Source organism: Dreissena polymorpha, chromosome 12 (assembly GCF_020536995.1).
Source record: "Dreissena polymorpha isolate Duluth1 chromosome 12, UMN_Dpol_1.0, whole genome shotgun sequence".
NCBI lineage: Eukaryota > Metazoa > Mollusca > Bivalvia > Myida > Dreissenidae > Dreissena > Dreissena polymorpha.
Window position 1 is genome coordinate 33,353,526 of NC_068366.1, and position 16,956 is coordinate 33,370,481.

A 16,956-nucleotide genomic window follows, 5' to 3' on the forward strand; every position below is an offset into this window, starting at 1 on the left:
ATTATGACTAGGGATCTTTACGAGCTGTACTTGCACTGTGCTACCCATGCATTTGTAAAAAGACGTGCATATCAAATGCTAAGTTACTAACCAAGGAAGTGAACCTTAACGATGCAAGAATAAGACGCATCACATTCCCCTGGTTTGGGACATTATGCCTCCGCCAAAGTAGTTCTGCGTATGAATGAAAATGTTAATAATGAAAGAAAAATCGTTTTTTATTGTGTGTTTAAAACGGAATGTTGTTTAGAGAAATGCTATTCAATTATGTTTAAATGTGATTTTGAATCCATATTAAGACTGATAGCGATAATCAGATGCACGATTACCTGACCTACTTTCGTTTTCATTTTTCACTCGTAAAAAAAGTGCTACCCACAGATCCTTTCGCGTTAGTACAAGGTCAGTAAGACCGGTGTGTACACAATGCGGCGACTCTTTTTAAATTGAATCTATTTTAAATGCACCAGCGGTAATTTTAAGTCCAATAAATGTACCAGTATATTGTTAGCGAAACCGGAAATACATAGAACATTTGCTGGAAGCAAATATTTTTGACGATGCTGCGAAGCGGCTCGTCTAAGTTATCATACCATGTAAAATTCTTCACCATGGCGACCTATGTAAAAGACCGAGCCAGTCCGATTGAGATAGCTCGATTTTTCTAATCGGAATACCTCGCTGATTATCTTTGATAAAAGTAAAGGAAGCTCAGCTATAAATAGGACAGCATATTCCGGGGAAAAGATTTAATACTAGTTTGAAAACGTTAATTTTAAATCAGTTATATTCAATCCATAATATGTTTATAGATCAATGAAACAACTATGCATTTTCTGTATTGTATTTGAAATTTGTCGTGATTCTGTAAATAAATTGCGAATGAAAACGTGTATAATTAACGTTTAACACAATCATGAGTGTAAAGAAAACGAATTATTTCGAACCTGCCATTTGTAAACGTTATAGCGAGTATGGTATATAAACATTATTATAGCCGTACGACATGTATGCCTCGGTTAGCTGCTGGAGCGTGCGCGTCGCGACCGAGGCGAGAGTCGCCCGCAGAAGATTCTCTCACCTGTACATATTTCCTTATAGAGGGGAACTTCTGCGGGTGGCTCTGCTAATCCAGCAGAGTCCGTCACCCTCGAGCCGGACGTCTTCTACACTGCTGGGATTGCTGTCTTCTCCAAGATGCAGCAGACTTGTCACCCGCTGTTTATCGTCGAGAGTTCGCCGGCCCGGACCTGCCAGAGGTCCCGTCTGAAAAGGGCCGGGGACGGCGGGACAGCAAGACCACCAGTGTGGGGGACATACGGGACGGACCTGGGTCTTGCGCTTCTGCGCGGGGGGGAACCCAAGAACATCGAGGGGGTGGCTTTAAAGAGGGACCCCGGGGCGGCGGTACCTAGTGCGCTCAACGCGCTGGGGAAACCGTCTCGGGGATGAAGACGACGGCTGATGACAACAAGTGGGCAATAAAGGCAGAGCTGTGTGCTGCAGCGGTGCTGCGTTCAGACATGAATTTGTCTTTTAAGATTGTCTAACTACCAGTGCACATTAAGGTCTCATTGGCCACCGTGCACTGGTCTATTTGGATCTAAATTATTTCTTTGGCGAATACCCGGGAAGCCGGGGTAAATTTGACCTACTTTGGCTCTAAATAAATCTTTCTCCCCTGAAAGGTCACAGGGGCAGGTCGGGCTACTATAACCTCGTGAAGAGGCCAGTAGGACCTGTAAATAAACTCTGAAATACACACGTACGACATGTATGAATACAGGTCGGACCTCAAAGACCTCGTGAAGAGGCAGGTAGGACCTGTAAATAAACTCTGATTTAAAAAAAAACAAAACGACATGTATGAAACTCGCTCTTATGCGTGCTTTCTCATTTTGCATATTTAATAAACTGTTCAAACTTAAATTACAGAGCCACATCAGTGTACATACTATGTTTGATAATTCATTCGGATGTTGGATATTGTTTGCTGTTTTAAAAACATATTAGGTCATATCGCGGAGATTTTGTTAACCTTACCATGTGTTCATGGGCCAACTCACGTATACAATTGCTCTTTTGGGAATCATCATGAAATTATTGCCGTACTTAACGAACAAAAATGCCTAAGCTTATTGAATTAGAGAAAAAAAAACAATAATCAAAAGACAAAAATTATCTGTTCATGCACATGGGCATGTGAAATCACATCCGTTCACATGACATCATTAATTTAGGAAAGGAAACAACGAAACAAAGTTTGGTATGATATACATGTGAAATTTAAGAGCATGGTGTAATTAAAGAGCATGTGAAGTTTTGAATATATCTGCTGAAACGTAATGTTATAACCCACAAACGTTTTACTGTAACAGAACGTTTTTTGAGATAAGTGGTATAGAAAGCACACTTCGAATATCTATTTAAAGATATTTCTTGTTATATTAGAATGTAACCCGCCTCCCAGTTTCGCTGAATGGGTCAAATTCCCCTACGGGTACTACTTCCCCGTACCCCCCAATTTTTTTTTCGTTCCCAAAATTTTTGTTCCCAATTTTTTTCGTACCCAATTTATTTTTCGTATACCTTTTTATTTAATGCTTTCCGGTGGTTTATAGAGAAATATCAGTGAATTAAAACTGATAATTTCACTGTTTCAAACAGTGAAAATTATCAGTGAGAATTATCGATAATTTTCATTGTTTACTGTGAAATGACGTCATTTTTTTGACGAGATGACGTCATTATCCCAGCAAAATTCGTTAGTTAAACTCTTGAACAATGTATATAAACTGTGAAAAATGCATTAAATAAAAAGAAAATTTGTTGGATTCTGTGGATTATCGACTTTAATTCACTCGTGATCATAGAAAACATATATTTTCACTCGTGGCTGCGCCACTCGTGAAAATATTATTTTCTATGATCACTCGTGAATTAAAATCGATAATCCACCGGATCCAACAAATATCCTCTATTTTTCCTACCCAATTTTTTTTTCCTACCCAAATTTATTTTCGTACCCAATGCTTTTTTGGCAGCATTTTTGTACCCATTTTTTTCGTACCCAAAATTGTCGTACCCACAGACATATTGTGGTGATGTAGATTAACTTAAATTGATGCTTTTATATTCATCCTCTTCAAAAGCATCGTCACACCAGTACTGTCAGTACTTTGATTTAAATAGAAAGACGAGTACATAAAACGGTAGATGATGCACATAATAATGGTTCAATAATTATATTATTTTTGCATGTTACCGTTATCTACCATGTAAGCCTTCTATAACTTATACTACTACTACCACAAATACCGTAACAACAACCAACAGGACACCTTTAAATTATTAAAAGCAGTTATTTCATATGTTAATTCATATTAAAAACTTGCACTTCTATCTCTCCTAATATAAAACAATAGGATGTGATTTCCGTTGAATAAAAATTAATATTGACAAAAATACGAAACAAAATTTAATTAACTAACGTTTGCACTTATTTTTTTAATTAACTCCTTTATATTTTTACATAGACTTACAATTCCATATTTTAATGCCCCCGGTAGGGTGGCATATAGCAGTTGAACTGTCCGTCAGTATGTCAGTCAGTCTGTCCACCCGTCCGAAAATACTTTAACATTGACCATAACTTTTTCACTTTTGAAGATAGCAACTTGATATTTTGCATTAATGTGTATCTCACAGAGCTGCACATTTTGAGTGGTGAAAGGTCAAGGTCATGCTTCAAGGTCAAATGTCAAATTTATGGTGTCTGTCCGTCCGAAAATTTTAACATTGGCAATAACTTTTTCAATATTGAGGATAGCAACTTGATATTTGTTATGTATGTGTATCTCATGGAGCTGCACATTTTGTGTGGTGGAAGTTCAAGGTCAAGGTCATCCTTCAAGGTAAAAAAAAATAAATCAAAGCGGCGTTCTAATGAAGCTGCACATTTTGAGTGGTGGAAGTTCAAGGTCAAGGTCATCCTTCAAGGTCAAGGTCATCCTTCAAGGTCAAAGGTCATTTTTTTAAATAAAATTTCAAAGCGGCGTTCTCATGAAGCTGCACATTTTGAGGGATGGAAGTTCAAGGTCAAGGTCATTCTTCAAGGTCAAGGTCAAAGGTAAAAAATATATAATCAAAGCGGCGTTCTCATGCAGCTGCACATTTTGAGTGCTGAAAGTTCAAGGTCAATGTCATCCTTGAAGGTCAAGGTCATCCTTCAAGGTCAAAGGTAATATTTTTATAAAAAATCAAAGCGGCATAATCATGAAGCTGCACATTTGAGTGGTGGAAGTTCAAGGTCAAGGTCATCCTTCAAGGTCAAAAATAAAATAAAATAATAAATTTCAAAGCGGCGTTCTCATGAAGCTGCACATTTTGAGGGATGGAAGTTCAAGGTCAAGGTCATTCTTCAAGGTCAAGGTCAAAGGTAAAAAAAATATAATCAAAGCGGCGTTCTCATGCAGCTGCACATTTTGAGTGGTGAAAGTTCAAGATCAATGTCATCCTTGAAGGTCAAGGTCATCCTTCAAGGTCAAAGGTAATTTTTTTATAAAAAATCAAAGCGGCATAATCATGAAGCTGCACATTTGAGTGGTGGAAGTTCAAGGTCAAGGTCATCCTTCAAGGTCAAAAATAAAATTAAATAATAAATTTCAAAGCGGCGTTCTCATGAAGCTGCACATTTTGAGTGGTGGAAGTTCAAGGTCAAGGTCATTCTTCAAGGTCAAGGTCATTCGTCAAGGCCAAAAGTCAGTTTATTTATTTTTTATTTCAAAGCGGCATTCTCATGAAGCTGCTTATTTTGAGTGGTGGAAGTTCAAGGTCAAGATCATTCTTCAAGGTCAAGGGCATCATTCAAGGTCAAAGGTCAAAAACAATAATTTCAAAGCGGCGTTATCATGAAGCTACACATTTTGAGTGGTGGAAGTTCAAGGTCAAGGTCATCCTTCAAGGTCAAAGTTCAAAAAAATATTTCAAAGCGGCGTTCTCATTAAGCTGCACATTTTGGGTGGTGGAAGTTCAAGGTCAAGGTCATCCTTCAAGGTCAAAGGTAAAAAAAATAATCTCAAAGCGGCGCAATAGGGGGCATTGTGCTCCTAACAAACGCATCTCTTGTTTCTAAATATTACCGGCATGTATTTCTGTAGTGGATCGTACGTACAAAACACATATAAATGCCCATTATGTGGACCATGTTCGTGATATGAAATGTATTTATACAGGGAAACTTTTTCTGTAACAGCTAGTCAGTATCAACCTCATTCCGACATTCTTTGTAATCATTAACTTATTATTAGGGCGTTTTGGGGGCAACAAAAGGTTTCTGCAGGCAACGGAATGACGAAATAGAATAGTCAAGGTAAAAATTCATAATTTTTGCAACGAAAACTCACCTGATCATAATGATACTGCTCGTTCTAAATTATCAAGACAGATACGCCAATAAGTACATTGACGTCGAAATCTCGCTTAAATCCTATTGATGCATAATTTGCGTTCAACCCTTTGGTAATACACGTATAATTTGCCACTACTGTCGACAAAAAGTGTCATAAACGATTTATTAGCTAACCATTTTGGATGATTATTATCCATAAAATGGACAAAATGTCTTATATGTGGTGTTTCGATGGTTTGTATGACGTTGTGTGACGTTGAAGATCTTTATTTTAAGAGCCCATGGGGCAGTTGAAATACAATTTGAAAGAATGAGCCCGTGTGAAAACGCATGAAAACCGTCGCAATGAAACATTCTATTCATTATATAGTTTATTACGATTAAAAAGACGATTAAAATTAACAAATGCAACAAATCATGTTTAACTTTCGAATATAAACACAACATTAAATTGACCTTCGCGATTATATACGGTTTATGACAGCGAATCCGGTTTTATATATAATTGTTCGGACGTGCTGTTAATGGCACGTGACAAGCTCAATTAATTGAATGAACGAGATGCATGAGTACAAATTTACATTTTGTGTGTGTGTGGGAATTGACCAGTCGCCAACTCCGCCCTCATTTTGTCGATCAGCCAATCAGATATCGATTTTTCACACATCCCTCAGCAACGCTTATCTGGCCGCCATTTTGTCCGACAAACAAAGCGTGTTGTACATATGGAATGGGCGTAATTTTTAAGAGTTTACACAGATTTTATATCAAATGCATGATCATTACTGTTCGATCATTATTCAAAATTGTAGGTGCTATACATACTTTATAAAAGGTTATTATTTTATCTTTATTTCTTGAGAAAACAAACACAATAAATAGTTTAACCACACCAGGTGTGTGTTCTATAAAAACGTGTTATACCGTTTGATGCACAATATTATTAAGCAGTTTGGGCAACATAATAATTGCCACACGTGCTTATTAATCTCAGCGTAATTGTCGATGATTAATAAATAACAGTATGTTGCGTGGATCTCAGAATGAAGGAACATTAAGGCATTGTTAGGTACTGTACACAAGAAAAGAAAACTATTTAATTACTTAAATGATTTCCAATTATATATTTATTTTCTGTGGATCATAAACAAGGAAATCATTATAAATTGTTAACTTAAATATTGTTTTAACTAAAGTAAACAACAAAAAGGTGATTTCAACGCGGCTTAGCCAGCTTAAAGCGACTTCAAGTGTAAAATGTACAGCTTATAATACAACAACAACATTTCTAATACAACATATATTGATACGGGGAGAAATGTAAAAATTGCAATCAACATATAAGGGCCGTCTTGTTATAAATAAGCAAATGCATAATATGCTAAATGTATTCAATTCGAATGTTCGTGAACAGCACCGTAATACCAACATTTCATTTTTTGATAGTGAAATGTAACAGGTTCGCATTACACATAAATGAAATAAAATGCATATTAGACTATCTGTTAATGAAACCACGAAATTAGGCCTGTATTAAATTATGGTTACAATCAAAATTTAATTTAAATCTAAATAAAAAAATCGGTGTCTTTTTACAAATATCACAATAAAACAAAGATCTAAACATTTTTAATAAACAAAAACCCATCATGATATGGATATGTCATTTGCATTTAATAAAAATATTTTCAAAATTATATATGAATAGCCATCGGGTTCACTGTCAGACGGTTGAATACAAGTTCAAAATCAATATGAAATAAATGCTCATTTTTACAACGGATTTTTCATCAACTCCCTATATAATATGTATAAGAAACGTTTCTGATAGTCAGTCTGCCGTTAACTCATTTATTTTGATTACGCCATTTCAAGTTTTTATGATTGTATTTACGTTTTACAAAGCAGTTTAGTTTAGTGTGCGGCTTTAATAATTTATATTATAGCAAATAGCATAATACATCATTACAGATATAGAATTTCCCTCACGTAATCCGCTATAATTGCGATCTGCTTGTCGGAGTTTTCTAATCACTAGACCACGTGACTATGTGCAGAGGCGTATCCAGAAAATTTTCAGAGGGGGGGGGGCTCAACAGGGGAGGGTGCGGGAGGGGTGTCCCTGCCGTCTACGATTTTTTTTTTAATTGGCACCTTGAAATAATGCGATTTCCTGCTATCTAATCAGCATTTTGCATGATAAAAGTGCATGTAAAACAAATAAGAACTTGAGTTCACACATCAAGTGTGACAGACACACGGACAGACAGACACACATGGGTAAATCAAATGTCTCTCAAACAACTTAAGTGGTGGGAGACATTATCTTTATCCATAACTTTTTAACAGAGTAAGATGGGTGGACCTCCTATTTAACCTTGCTGGATATCCTACTAGGTGAACTTAGGTACAACATTAAAATGTTTATGTCCATGTCCCTATGAATGGAAAGCAGTGGGCGGAGCGATCGATAATTTGGCGACTGGTCAATTGACCAGTCGCCAAATTATCGATCGCTCCGCCCACATAGTCACGTGGTCTAGTGATTAGAAAACTCCGACAAGCAGATCGCAATAATAGCGGATTACGTGAGGGAAATTCTATATCTGTAATGATGTATTATGCTCTTTTCTATAATATAAATTATTAAAGCCGCACACTAAACTAAACTGCTTTGTAAAACGTTAATACAATCATAAAAACTTTAGAGAGAAATGGCGTTATCAAATTAAATGAGTTAACGGCAGACTGACTATCAGAAACGTTTCTTATACATATTATATAGGGAGTTGATGAAAAATCCGTTGTAAAAATGAGCATTTATTTCATATTGATTTTGAACTTGTATTCAACCGTCTGACAGTAAACCCGGTGGCTATTCATAAATAATTTTGAAAATATTTTTATTAAATGGAAATGACATATCCATATCATGATGGGTTTTTGTTTATTAAAAATGTTTAGATCTTTGTTTTATTGTGTTATTTTTAAAAAGACACCGATTTTTTTTAGATATAAATTAAATTTTGATTGTAACCATAATTTAATACAGGCCTAATTTCGTGGTTTCATTAACAGATAGTCTAATATGCATTTTATTTCATTTATTTTTAATGCGAACCTTTTACATTTCACTATCAAAAAATGAAGTGTTGGTATTACGGTGCTGTTCACGAACATTCGAATTGAATACATTTAGCATATTATGCATTTGCTTACTTATAACAAGATGGCCCTTATATGTTAATTGCAATTTTCACATTTCTCCCCGTATCAATATATGTTGTATAAGAAATGTTGTTGTTGTATTATAAGCCGTACATTTTACACTTGAAGTCGCTTTAAGCTGGCTAAGCCGCGTTGAAATCACCTTTTTGTAGTTTTTACTTTAGTTAAAACAATATTTAAGTAAACAATTTATAATGATTTCCCTTGTTTATGCTCCACAGAAAATAAATATATAATTGGAAATCATTTAAGTAATTAAAAAGTTTTCTTTTCTTGTGTACAGTACCTTACAATGCCTTAATGTTCCTTCATTCTGAGATCCACGCAACATACTGTTATTTATTAATCATCGACAATTACGCTGAGATTAATAAGCACGTGTGGCAATTATTACGTTGCCCAAACTGCTTAATAATTTTGTGCATCAAACGGTATAACACGTTTTATAGAACACACACCTGGTGTGGTTAAACTATTTATTGTGTTTGTTTTCTCATTACTCGTTCATATGTTCAAGAAATAAAGATAAAATAATAACCTTTTATAAAGTATGTATAGCACCTACAATTTTGAATAATGATCGAACAGTAATGATCATGCATTTGATATAAAATCTGTGTAAACTCTTAAAAATTACGTCCATTTCATATGTACAACACGCTTTGTTTGTCGGACAAAATGGCGGCCAGATAAGCGTTGCTGAGGGGTGTGTGAAAAATCGATATCTGATTGGCTGATCGACAAAATGTGGGCGGAGTTGGCGACTGGTCAATTATGTTATCTCTCCAGTGTGCATTCACCCATGCAGAATAGTGCAATAGTTGTCCAATCAAAATCATGTATTGCTCCGATACAAGATGTCGTTGGTCGGCACTTAAAACCTTTGTTTGCGATTGCAAGTTTACTGATCTCGCTTGCATTTGCGTAGAGGTAATGGTGGACGAAACTGCATTTTAAAATCGTGGTTGACTTGCATTTCATTATAATGAGTAAAAGTATTGCTCATATAGATAGAACCTTTTATTGTAATATGAAATGTGTGTTCACTAATTTGTTATTCATTTCATTGATATTTCATAGAATCGCATATTGCTATTGTTTTTGCGTAGGTTTTTCCGTCATGTGATCGACGTCAATAACGAATAACAGGGCCGTACCCAGGAAATGTTGACTGGGGGGGGGGGGCCCAAATGGGGAGGGTGCGGCACTGTTCAATGTGAATTTTAATGCATATAGAAACATATGTTGTGTTATAAATTTATGGATATATAACAAGTAAATCAGCACCTTTCTGAAGTCTAAAGCTTTAACCATTATGGGCCGTCCATAAAGTATGTCACGCTCCAGGTGGGGGGAGGGTGAGTAAGAAAGTGACCGTTTGTGACATGGGGGAGGGGGTCAGGCGATGTGTGATGTCAAACATTTATTTTAAAAAAAATGTATAATTTATTTATTATTTCTTTAGTAGAATTTAAAAATAATTTTCAAAAACATTGTGAAACATTTGAATTAGTTTTATGTCAAAATAAGACGAATTGCGTATCTCCTGATTCTGTTGTTCGAATGTTTAATAGGCAACTTGGCTGGGCCGGCTTATTCAATAGGCACAACTTCCACACAGATTTCAATGACGATATAATTGGACTTTTCCATTTTTAGTTAGTAAAGGGTTGAAAGAAAATCTAAATTATAATTTCGTTTTTATTAGAGGTTAACACGTGGATAAATATTCATACTGCTCATCGTAACAACCCTACAGTTATAAAAGCCTGTAATGTGAAAGTTCTTTTACCGGTAAGTAAAATTTTAATACGGTTTAATAGTGAATTGAGTTTGAGATTAAATTTAAATTAAGTATTAATTAAAAAAAAATGTTCGAAAGTGTGAGTTTTTGACGTACTTTAGCGGAGGGGGGTCCAAAATTGTGTAACAGTTTGTGACATGCCGGAGTAAAAATGGTCAAAAAAAGCGTGACATGCATTATCAACGACCCCTTGGTGTGAAATTCACACACATGTGTACAGCTTTAGATTTCATAAATGTATTACACTTTATAAAGAAGTAAAAGTAACCTTTGAAAGTAAAAAACCTTTATTATGAAATGTAACAAAAAAGTATGACTGTAGAGGAGGTTTGATTTCAAAGAGAAAATACTACTATGGTTATATGTCAGTAACTGACATATAACCTACTAGTATTTTCTAAATCAAACCTCCTCTATTTAAATTTCAAAGCAAATTCATTATACAGTGTTTATCATCTACAGCACAGTTTTCACAGAAATGTTTAATAAGCTATGCCTCTATAGAGGAGGTTTGAATTCAAAAGAGTAAACACTATTGTCGTTCAGACCTACGACCTTCTGTATCAGTTCCATCCATCCGCTGTTTCTCTTTCCTTGTCCAATCAAAAGTCGTGTTACACCCACCATCAAAAGATGAAGCATTGAGCACAATGGGTGGAACAATTCTAGTGAGCGGAGCGATCATAGATAAGGCGTCATGTCAATTGACAGATCGGGGATAAGGTGATAAGAAAACAATGCCTAGGGGCTTATCTTCACTGGCGAGTAAGTAAGCGCTAATCCCCTTGAGTATCAGGGGCAATAAAACACATCTGCACATTTGTATTGCAGGGAAGTGTACTGTGGGCCCTTTCATGTGAGAAAATTTGCAGTAGGCCCATTATTAAAAAATCATAACTCGACAGCCAGCTGGGGGGGCCCGGGCCCCTGGGCCCAGTGCCTGGGTACGGGCCTGAATAATGCACCTCTATTGACTTTGTATTCCATGTAACCCCACCAAAACGCATTACATATAGGTATGCAACACATTAAATATATATAATATATGTATAATCATACACTACTTAAACCCTAAAGCCGTAATCAAGATTTTTTTTCGATATTATGCTCTAAACGCATATTGATTCATGGAATGCAATATTCAGTACATGTATATATCTTTGCAATACTCCGTAAACCTACGTTGATAAACAGTCAGTCAGAACTCGTTCGGTAACAACCTCCGCTCAGAGATTTGACTGGTTCTTAGCATAGCTCGATATCAAATCCCTGCCTTTATAACCAACCACTTGATTGCTTGATTGATTTTATTTTGTAAAAATATGAACATAACATAGTTACTACATAATGCAGACAACATGAAATATATTATCACAGCAATATACATAGTAAACCATGGAATGCACACACAATACCAAGGATAACACAAAAAAGAGAAAAATGATTTTCACAAACCACGTGATGATAGCCGAGCCACGTGGTACAATAATGGCGTCTAAATATGTGTTTACTTTTTAAGTTTAAAAAAAAATATTATGAACCTAAACATATACATTATTTTTAAAATATATAATATCATTACACTACTTTTCATAATACAATACATAAACAACAAAAAATAAAAATGCTTCCAGATCTGGAAGAATTTTCTTGTGATGGAAGTGGTTATCACCAATAGCTGTGGGGAGACCGCTGCGTGGAGTTTGATTCGGTAAGTGTTATAATGGGTAGAAATTTTTTATCAATTTACTTTTAACCACATTGTCATTCTAAATTTTGCTTGCATTTAGATTGACCTAAGGAACCACATTCGCGGCATTTTTTTACAGTCGTGATCGAGTCATTATTAACAAATTTTATACCAAAAATGCAACATTATGTTACAATGAAGGTTCAATGTCAAATTATAAAGTCAACAATTGTATGTTTTTTATATATTATATTTGTATTTAAGAGAATACGATTAAATGAAAACTCATTCGATCTGATGATTTTGTTTTAGGCGCATTTTAGTCAGATTCGAAATTGGGCTCAATAAACACTTTGTACAAGTTTCATCAAGAATGAGTCAAAAAGTGGCCTCGAGAGTGGTTACAATATATTTCTAATAGTTTTTTATGCATATGACCAAAGTGCGAACTTGGCCAAGATTATGTCAAGACTTCCGAAATGTGGCCTCCAGATTGTTGTTGTTTTGTCACATTTGACCTAATGACGTTGTTTTTGGATGCTCTAAATCCTGAATAAAAAATCAGCCTATACAATGTCAAGACAAACATTCCGATCAAGATTAAGTCATAAATGTGGCATTGAGAGCGGTAGCAAGTGTTTTGGTCATATTTGACCTGGTGGCGTTGTTTTTGGACGCACTTGACACAGCTTTTAATTCCGCCTATCAAATAATGTAAAAGTTTCTTCTGTTGTTGTAAAAAAGGTTTTCTGAAATTTGACCAGGTGACCTAGTTTTCAGACGCATGTGAGTCGGATTCAAACTCGACATCGTTCACAAAAACATTCAGACAAAGTTTCGTCAATATTGGACTTAAATCGTAGTTTCTATAGACCACACGTCGCACGACGACGCACGCCTGACTTTGGCTGATCAAAGTAGCTCACCTGAGCACTTATACAGACACGAACAACGTTTAATCGTAACAAAATATCAAAATGTATTTACATGTTCGTAATACATTTATCGTTGAAACAGTTTTTAAGATTCAAGAATTTGCTATAGCAATATTTCTTGATTCTCGCGTGAAAACATAACAACATTAAATAACAATAATGATCTTCTTTCAACATGTTTTTTTTTTTCGTTCTTTAAAAGACATCATCCAATCGGAACGATTATATTTAGGGGATCGCTTGATTTCTGGTTAACGACTTCACTTCCGGTCGAAGCAAACGAATTTTGATTTGTTTCCGGTGCAAAGTCTTCGATTATGACAGCTTTCGTCGGCACATTAAGTGTTGTTGTTGTGAGCATTTGAGTTGAAAAAGTGGTATTTGTCGAAACCGAAGTCGTTGGTAATTCCGTAGTTGTAGTAGTAAGGACGGGTGTTGTAGAAGCTGTTGTTGTGTTTATTGTTGTCGACGATGGCGCTGTAAGAGTGGGCGTCGTTGTTGTTGTTGTCGTCGTAGTTGTTGTTGACACAGTAGTCGGGCTTGTGGGAGTAGTGGACGTTGTAGTGCTAGGAGTGGTTGGCGCGGTGGTCGTGTTCTCTGGAATCGCGTAGCATCGTCCAAACAAAGACGTTATATGTCCCTCGGCGTCAGTAGCGCACCGGTAGCCCGGTGCACACGGGCACTCGTAATCGGTCGGTTGTGTGCTGCACGGCGCGCTTGCCTGACCGAACTGCCGGCAGTAGGTTCGCGTCGACAGGAACTCGTCCCGTACGCAGCAGTAGCCGTCCGAACACGTGTTTTTGTCGTGGTCATGAATGCAGTTCTGGACCAGAATTTCCTTTAAAAAGAGAAATATGTAAATACTTGTAGAACTACGCTTACTTCCTTTCAATGTGTATGATGAATTTTATTGTGATGATAGTGATGGTGATAATGTTCTACATGATTATGATCAAATCAATAGCATGCTGCTAATAGTTTTTATGATTTTATATATACTACTACTCATCTTTGTTTGCTTAAACTACTACTACTACTACTACTACTACTACTACTACTACTACTACTACTACTACTACTACTACTACTACTACTACTACTACTACTACTTCTAGTACTAGTACTACTAGTAGTAGTAGTAGTGTTAGTAGTAGTAGTAGTAGTAGTAGTAGTAGTAGTAGTAGTAGAAGTAGTAGTAGTAGTAGCAGTAGTAGTAGTAGTAGTAGTAGCAGTAGTAGTAGTAGTAGTAGTAGTAGTAGTAGTAGTAGTAGTAGAAGTCGTAGTAGTAGTAGTAGTGGTAGTAGTAGTACTAGTAGTAGTGGTAGTAGTAGTAGTAGTAGTAGTAGTAGTAGTAGTAGTAGTAGTAGTTGTTGTTGTTGTAGTAGTTGTAGTAATAGTAGTAGTTGTTGTTGTAGTAGTAGTAGTAGTAGTAGTAGTAGTAGTAGTAGTAGTAGTAGTAGTAGTAGTAGTAGTAGTAGTATGTTTTTTTCAGTGATTGCATTGGTTTTACTATGTTAACCAGTGAACAAGGCGCTTTGCTCAAACCTTATATCTAACAGCATCGATACTTTTGTAATATCGTTAATTATTTACGAATAATCTTTTGATTCAAATAAATTGCCACCTTTTTGTGAATGGAATAATGTTAGTTTCAAACTTTGTGACAATCAGAACTTTATCCTCGGGGATTAGCACTGTCATCGCGGCAACCAAGACCCAATTTCGAATGATTACCGGAGGTCTAGTTTTCGTACATGGGTCACAGCTGTGTGAAGACATCTTATGACATCTTATCTACCCAAACTTGGTTTTATTCCTGCTGACGCCGATTATTTTACTTATGCGGTTGGACTGAGACAATCGGAGGTATAGTGTCCCCGATTTTGTTTTCTTTATTTTTTGACGACCTTGAAGACAAAAAAACAACATGAACTCTTGTTCGAATATAGATGATATTGTGTTGATTTTATTATAATTTGCTGATGACATACCTATTGAAGGCAATCACCTTCTAAAGTTTAATCACATTAAATAACTTAAAATATATTTATATCGCACTTATTGTGGCTAAATGTTAACACTGCATGAAACGAAAAAAAAAGTTTTTCGGAAGAGAGGAGGGTTAAAAGAAAACGAAAACTTGGAACACAATGGTAATGATGCTGAATTTGTTGATAACTTAAACTATTAAGGCGCAGTGTTGATAATATTGGAAGTTTTAAATCAAACCATGGGTTGGGAAAATCCCTTAAAGTTCTGAATACATTATTGAGTAAACGCAATAACTTTGACATACAGCCAAAAATATTGTCAGTTGTTTTACTCGTTTGTGGGTACTACTAGTATATTAACCCTTTCTCATTTAGAATCAAAGTGAAAATGGCTATGTACAAACAGCATAAACCAGAACAGACTGTTCGGGTTCTGTGCTGTTTGCTGCTCATCAGTATCTAAGGGTTGGAAATGAAACCTTTAAAACTTGAATGTAGTAAGAAAGGATATTAATTGAGTATAACTTTCCAAGGGACTACAAGTTTGGCAAAATACTTATCTACGTTGTAAAGGATTAAAGTATGCTTAAGAAAAATGTCGTTTCACAAAGTCAGATCATATATTCGTTCGCATACATTTTTGAAAAAGATTACTTTCGGATAAAATAAATACATGCTATGTTGCTGTTATGGGAAATGAGATAGAAATCCATTGTTTATAAACATGTCTGTTAAAATGTAAAATATATTTTTAAATTTTAAACCATGAAAATATCAAAATGAAAATTGTTAAAAAAAAACAAGCTCTTTACGAGTGTACTAAAGGATATACAAAATTGGTCTCGAATGTCAACAACATGTTTCATAATTATGGAGTTGGTAATGGATTTGAGAATCCAAAAGTTCTGCAAGTAAACACCGGTAATTTTTTAGCAAGTTCAAATGTAAATGTTGACAATTTTTAACAAGAGTGGTGTGGTAAAATTAATAACTAGTTATGTATTAGATATATATTCAGTTTGTAAAACATATTTGGAACATTGAGAATATTTCGACTTCACTTCTTAACGCGCTTATTTTTTTGTATGATTAGTCTCAGCACAACCGTATAGAATCCAAACTGGCAGATATGCTCAGAGTAACCTATTAACATGACAGACAATAATATGCAAATTTTAGTATAAGGATGATTTACAGTTGTATAAGTCTGAATAAACTGTCTGTTTGTCTGTCTGCTGAGTTTTAACTTGAGTTTTGAGTTTTTTAAAGTTTGCTTCGCTTGGTCAAATATCCAAATTTTGATAGTATTGTGCGCGTTACACAAAACGCAGATAATACTGAGGTAATTTTTGCTATTCTATTCATTTATCCGTGTACGTGCCATTTAAAATGTCGTCGATAATTATGTCGAGAATGCATACATTATTATATAAACATACGAATTAAGCGGCATATAGCTTGCTTCAAATTATCAGCGATATAATTTATCTCCAATATAAATGAAATATTTATTTGTATAAAATCTGCGATGGAATACGATAAATATTATACAATAGATGCCCAGATTGTGATTTTAAGTTAGCGCATACAAAATACAATACTTATAAAGAAAACATTAATTATGTGAATCAGCATATAACTAAATATACTGCAATGACATCAGACAATTTATTGTAATTGTTTATTTGAAGTGAATCTAAAACAAATTTACTCACCCTAGTCAATACCTGTCCGATTAATACTAAACAAACGACTGTCACATTTAAAGCCGACATTATTAGTGCCATTCCCGTCTTCAAATACTCGTTTTTTTATATTAAATTGTCAATAATACACGATGCCATCGGGTATACCCCGTGATCAATTTTGCTTTGATTGGCAGGCTAAACCTTATCTTA

At 35.3% G+C, this 16,956-nt stretch overlaps 1 protein-coding gene across 1 annotated transcript; it reads right to left on the reverse strand.

Moving 5' to 3' along the window:
- Positions 1-11,735: 11,735 nt before the first annotated feature.
- On the reverse strand, positions 11,736-16,956 carry LOC127853699 (integumentary mucin C.1-like). Its single transcript, XM_052388428.1, has 2 exons — positions 16,774-16,956; positions 11,736-13,905 (listed from the first exon to the last, which is right to left on the reverse strand). The coding sequence occupies exons 1-2, from the start codon at positions 16,843-16,845 to the stop codon at positions 13,273-13,275; spliced, it is 705 nt and encodes a 234-aa protein (XP_052244388.1). The 5' UTR covers positions 16,846-16,956; the 3' UTR covers positions 11,736-13,272.

Coding starts and splice junctions, on each gene's coding strand:
- LOC127853699 (XM_052388428.1), bottom strand. CDS start 16,845: ATGGCACTAATAATGTCGGCTTTAAATGTGACAGTCGTTTGTTTAGTA. Junction 13,906..16,773: donor TCGGACAGGTATTGACTAGG/GTGAGTAAATTT, acceptor CTCTTTTTAAAG/GAAATTCTGGTCCAGAACTG.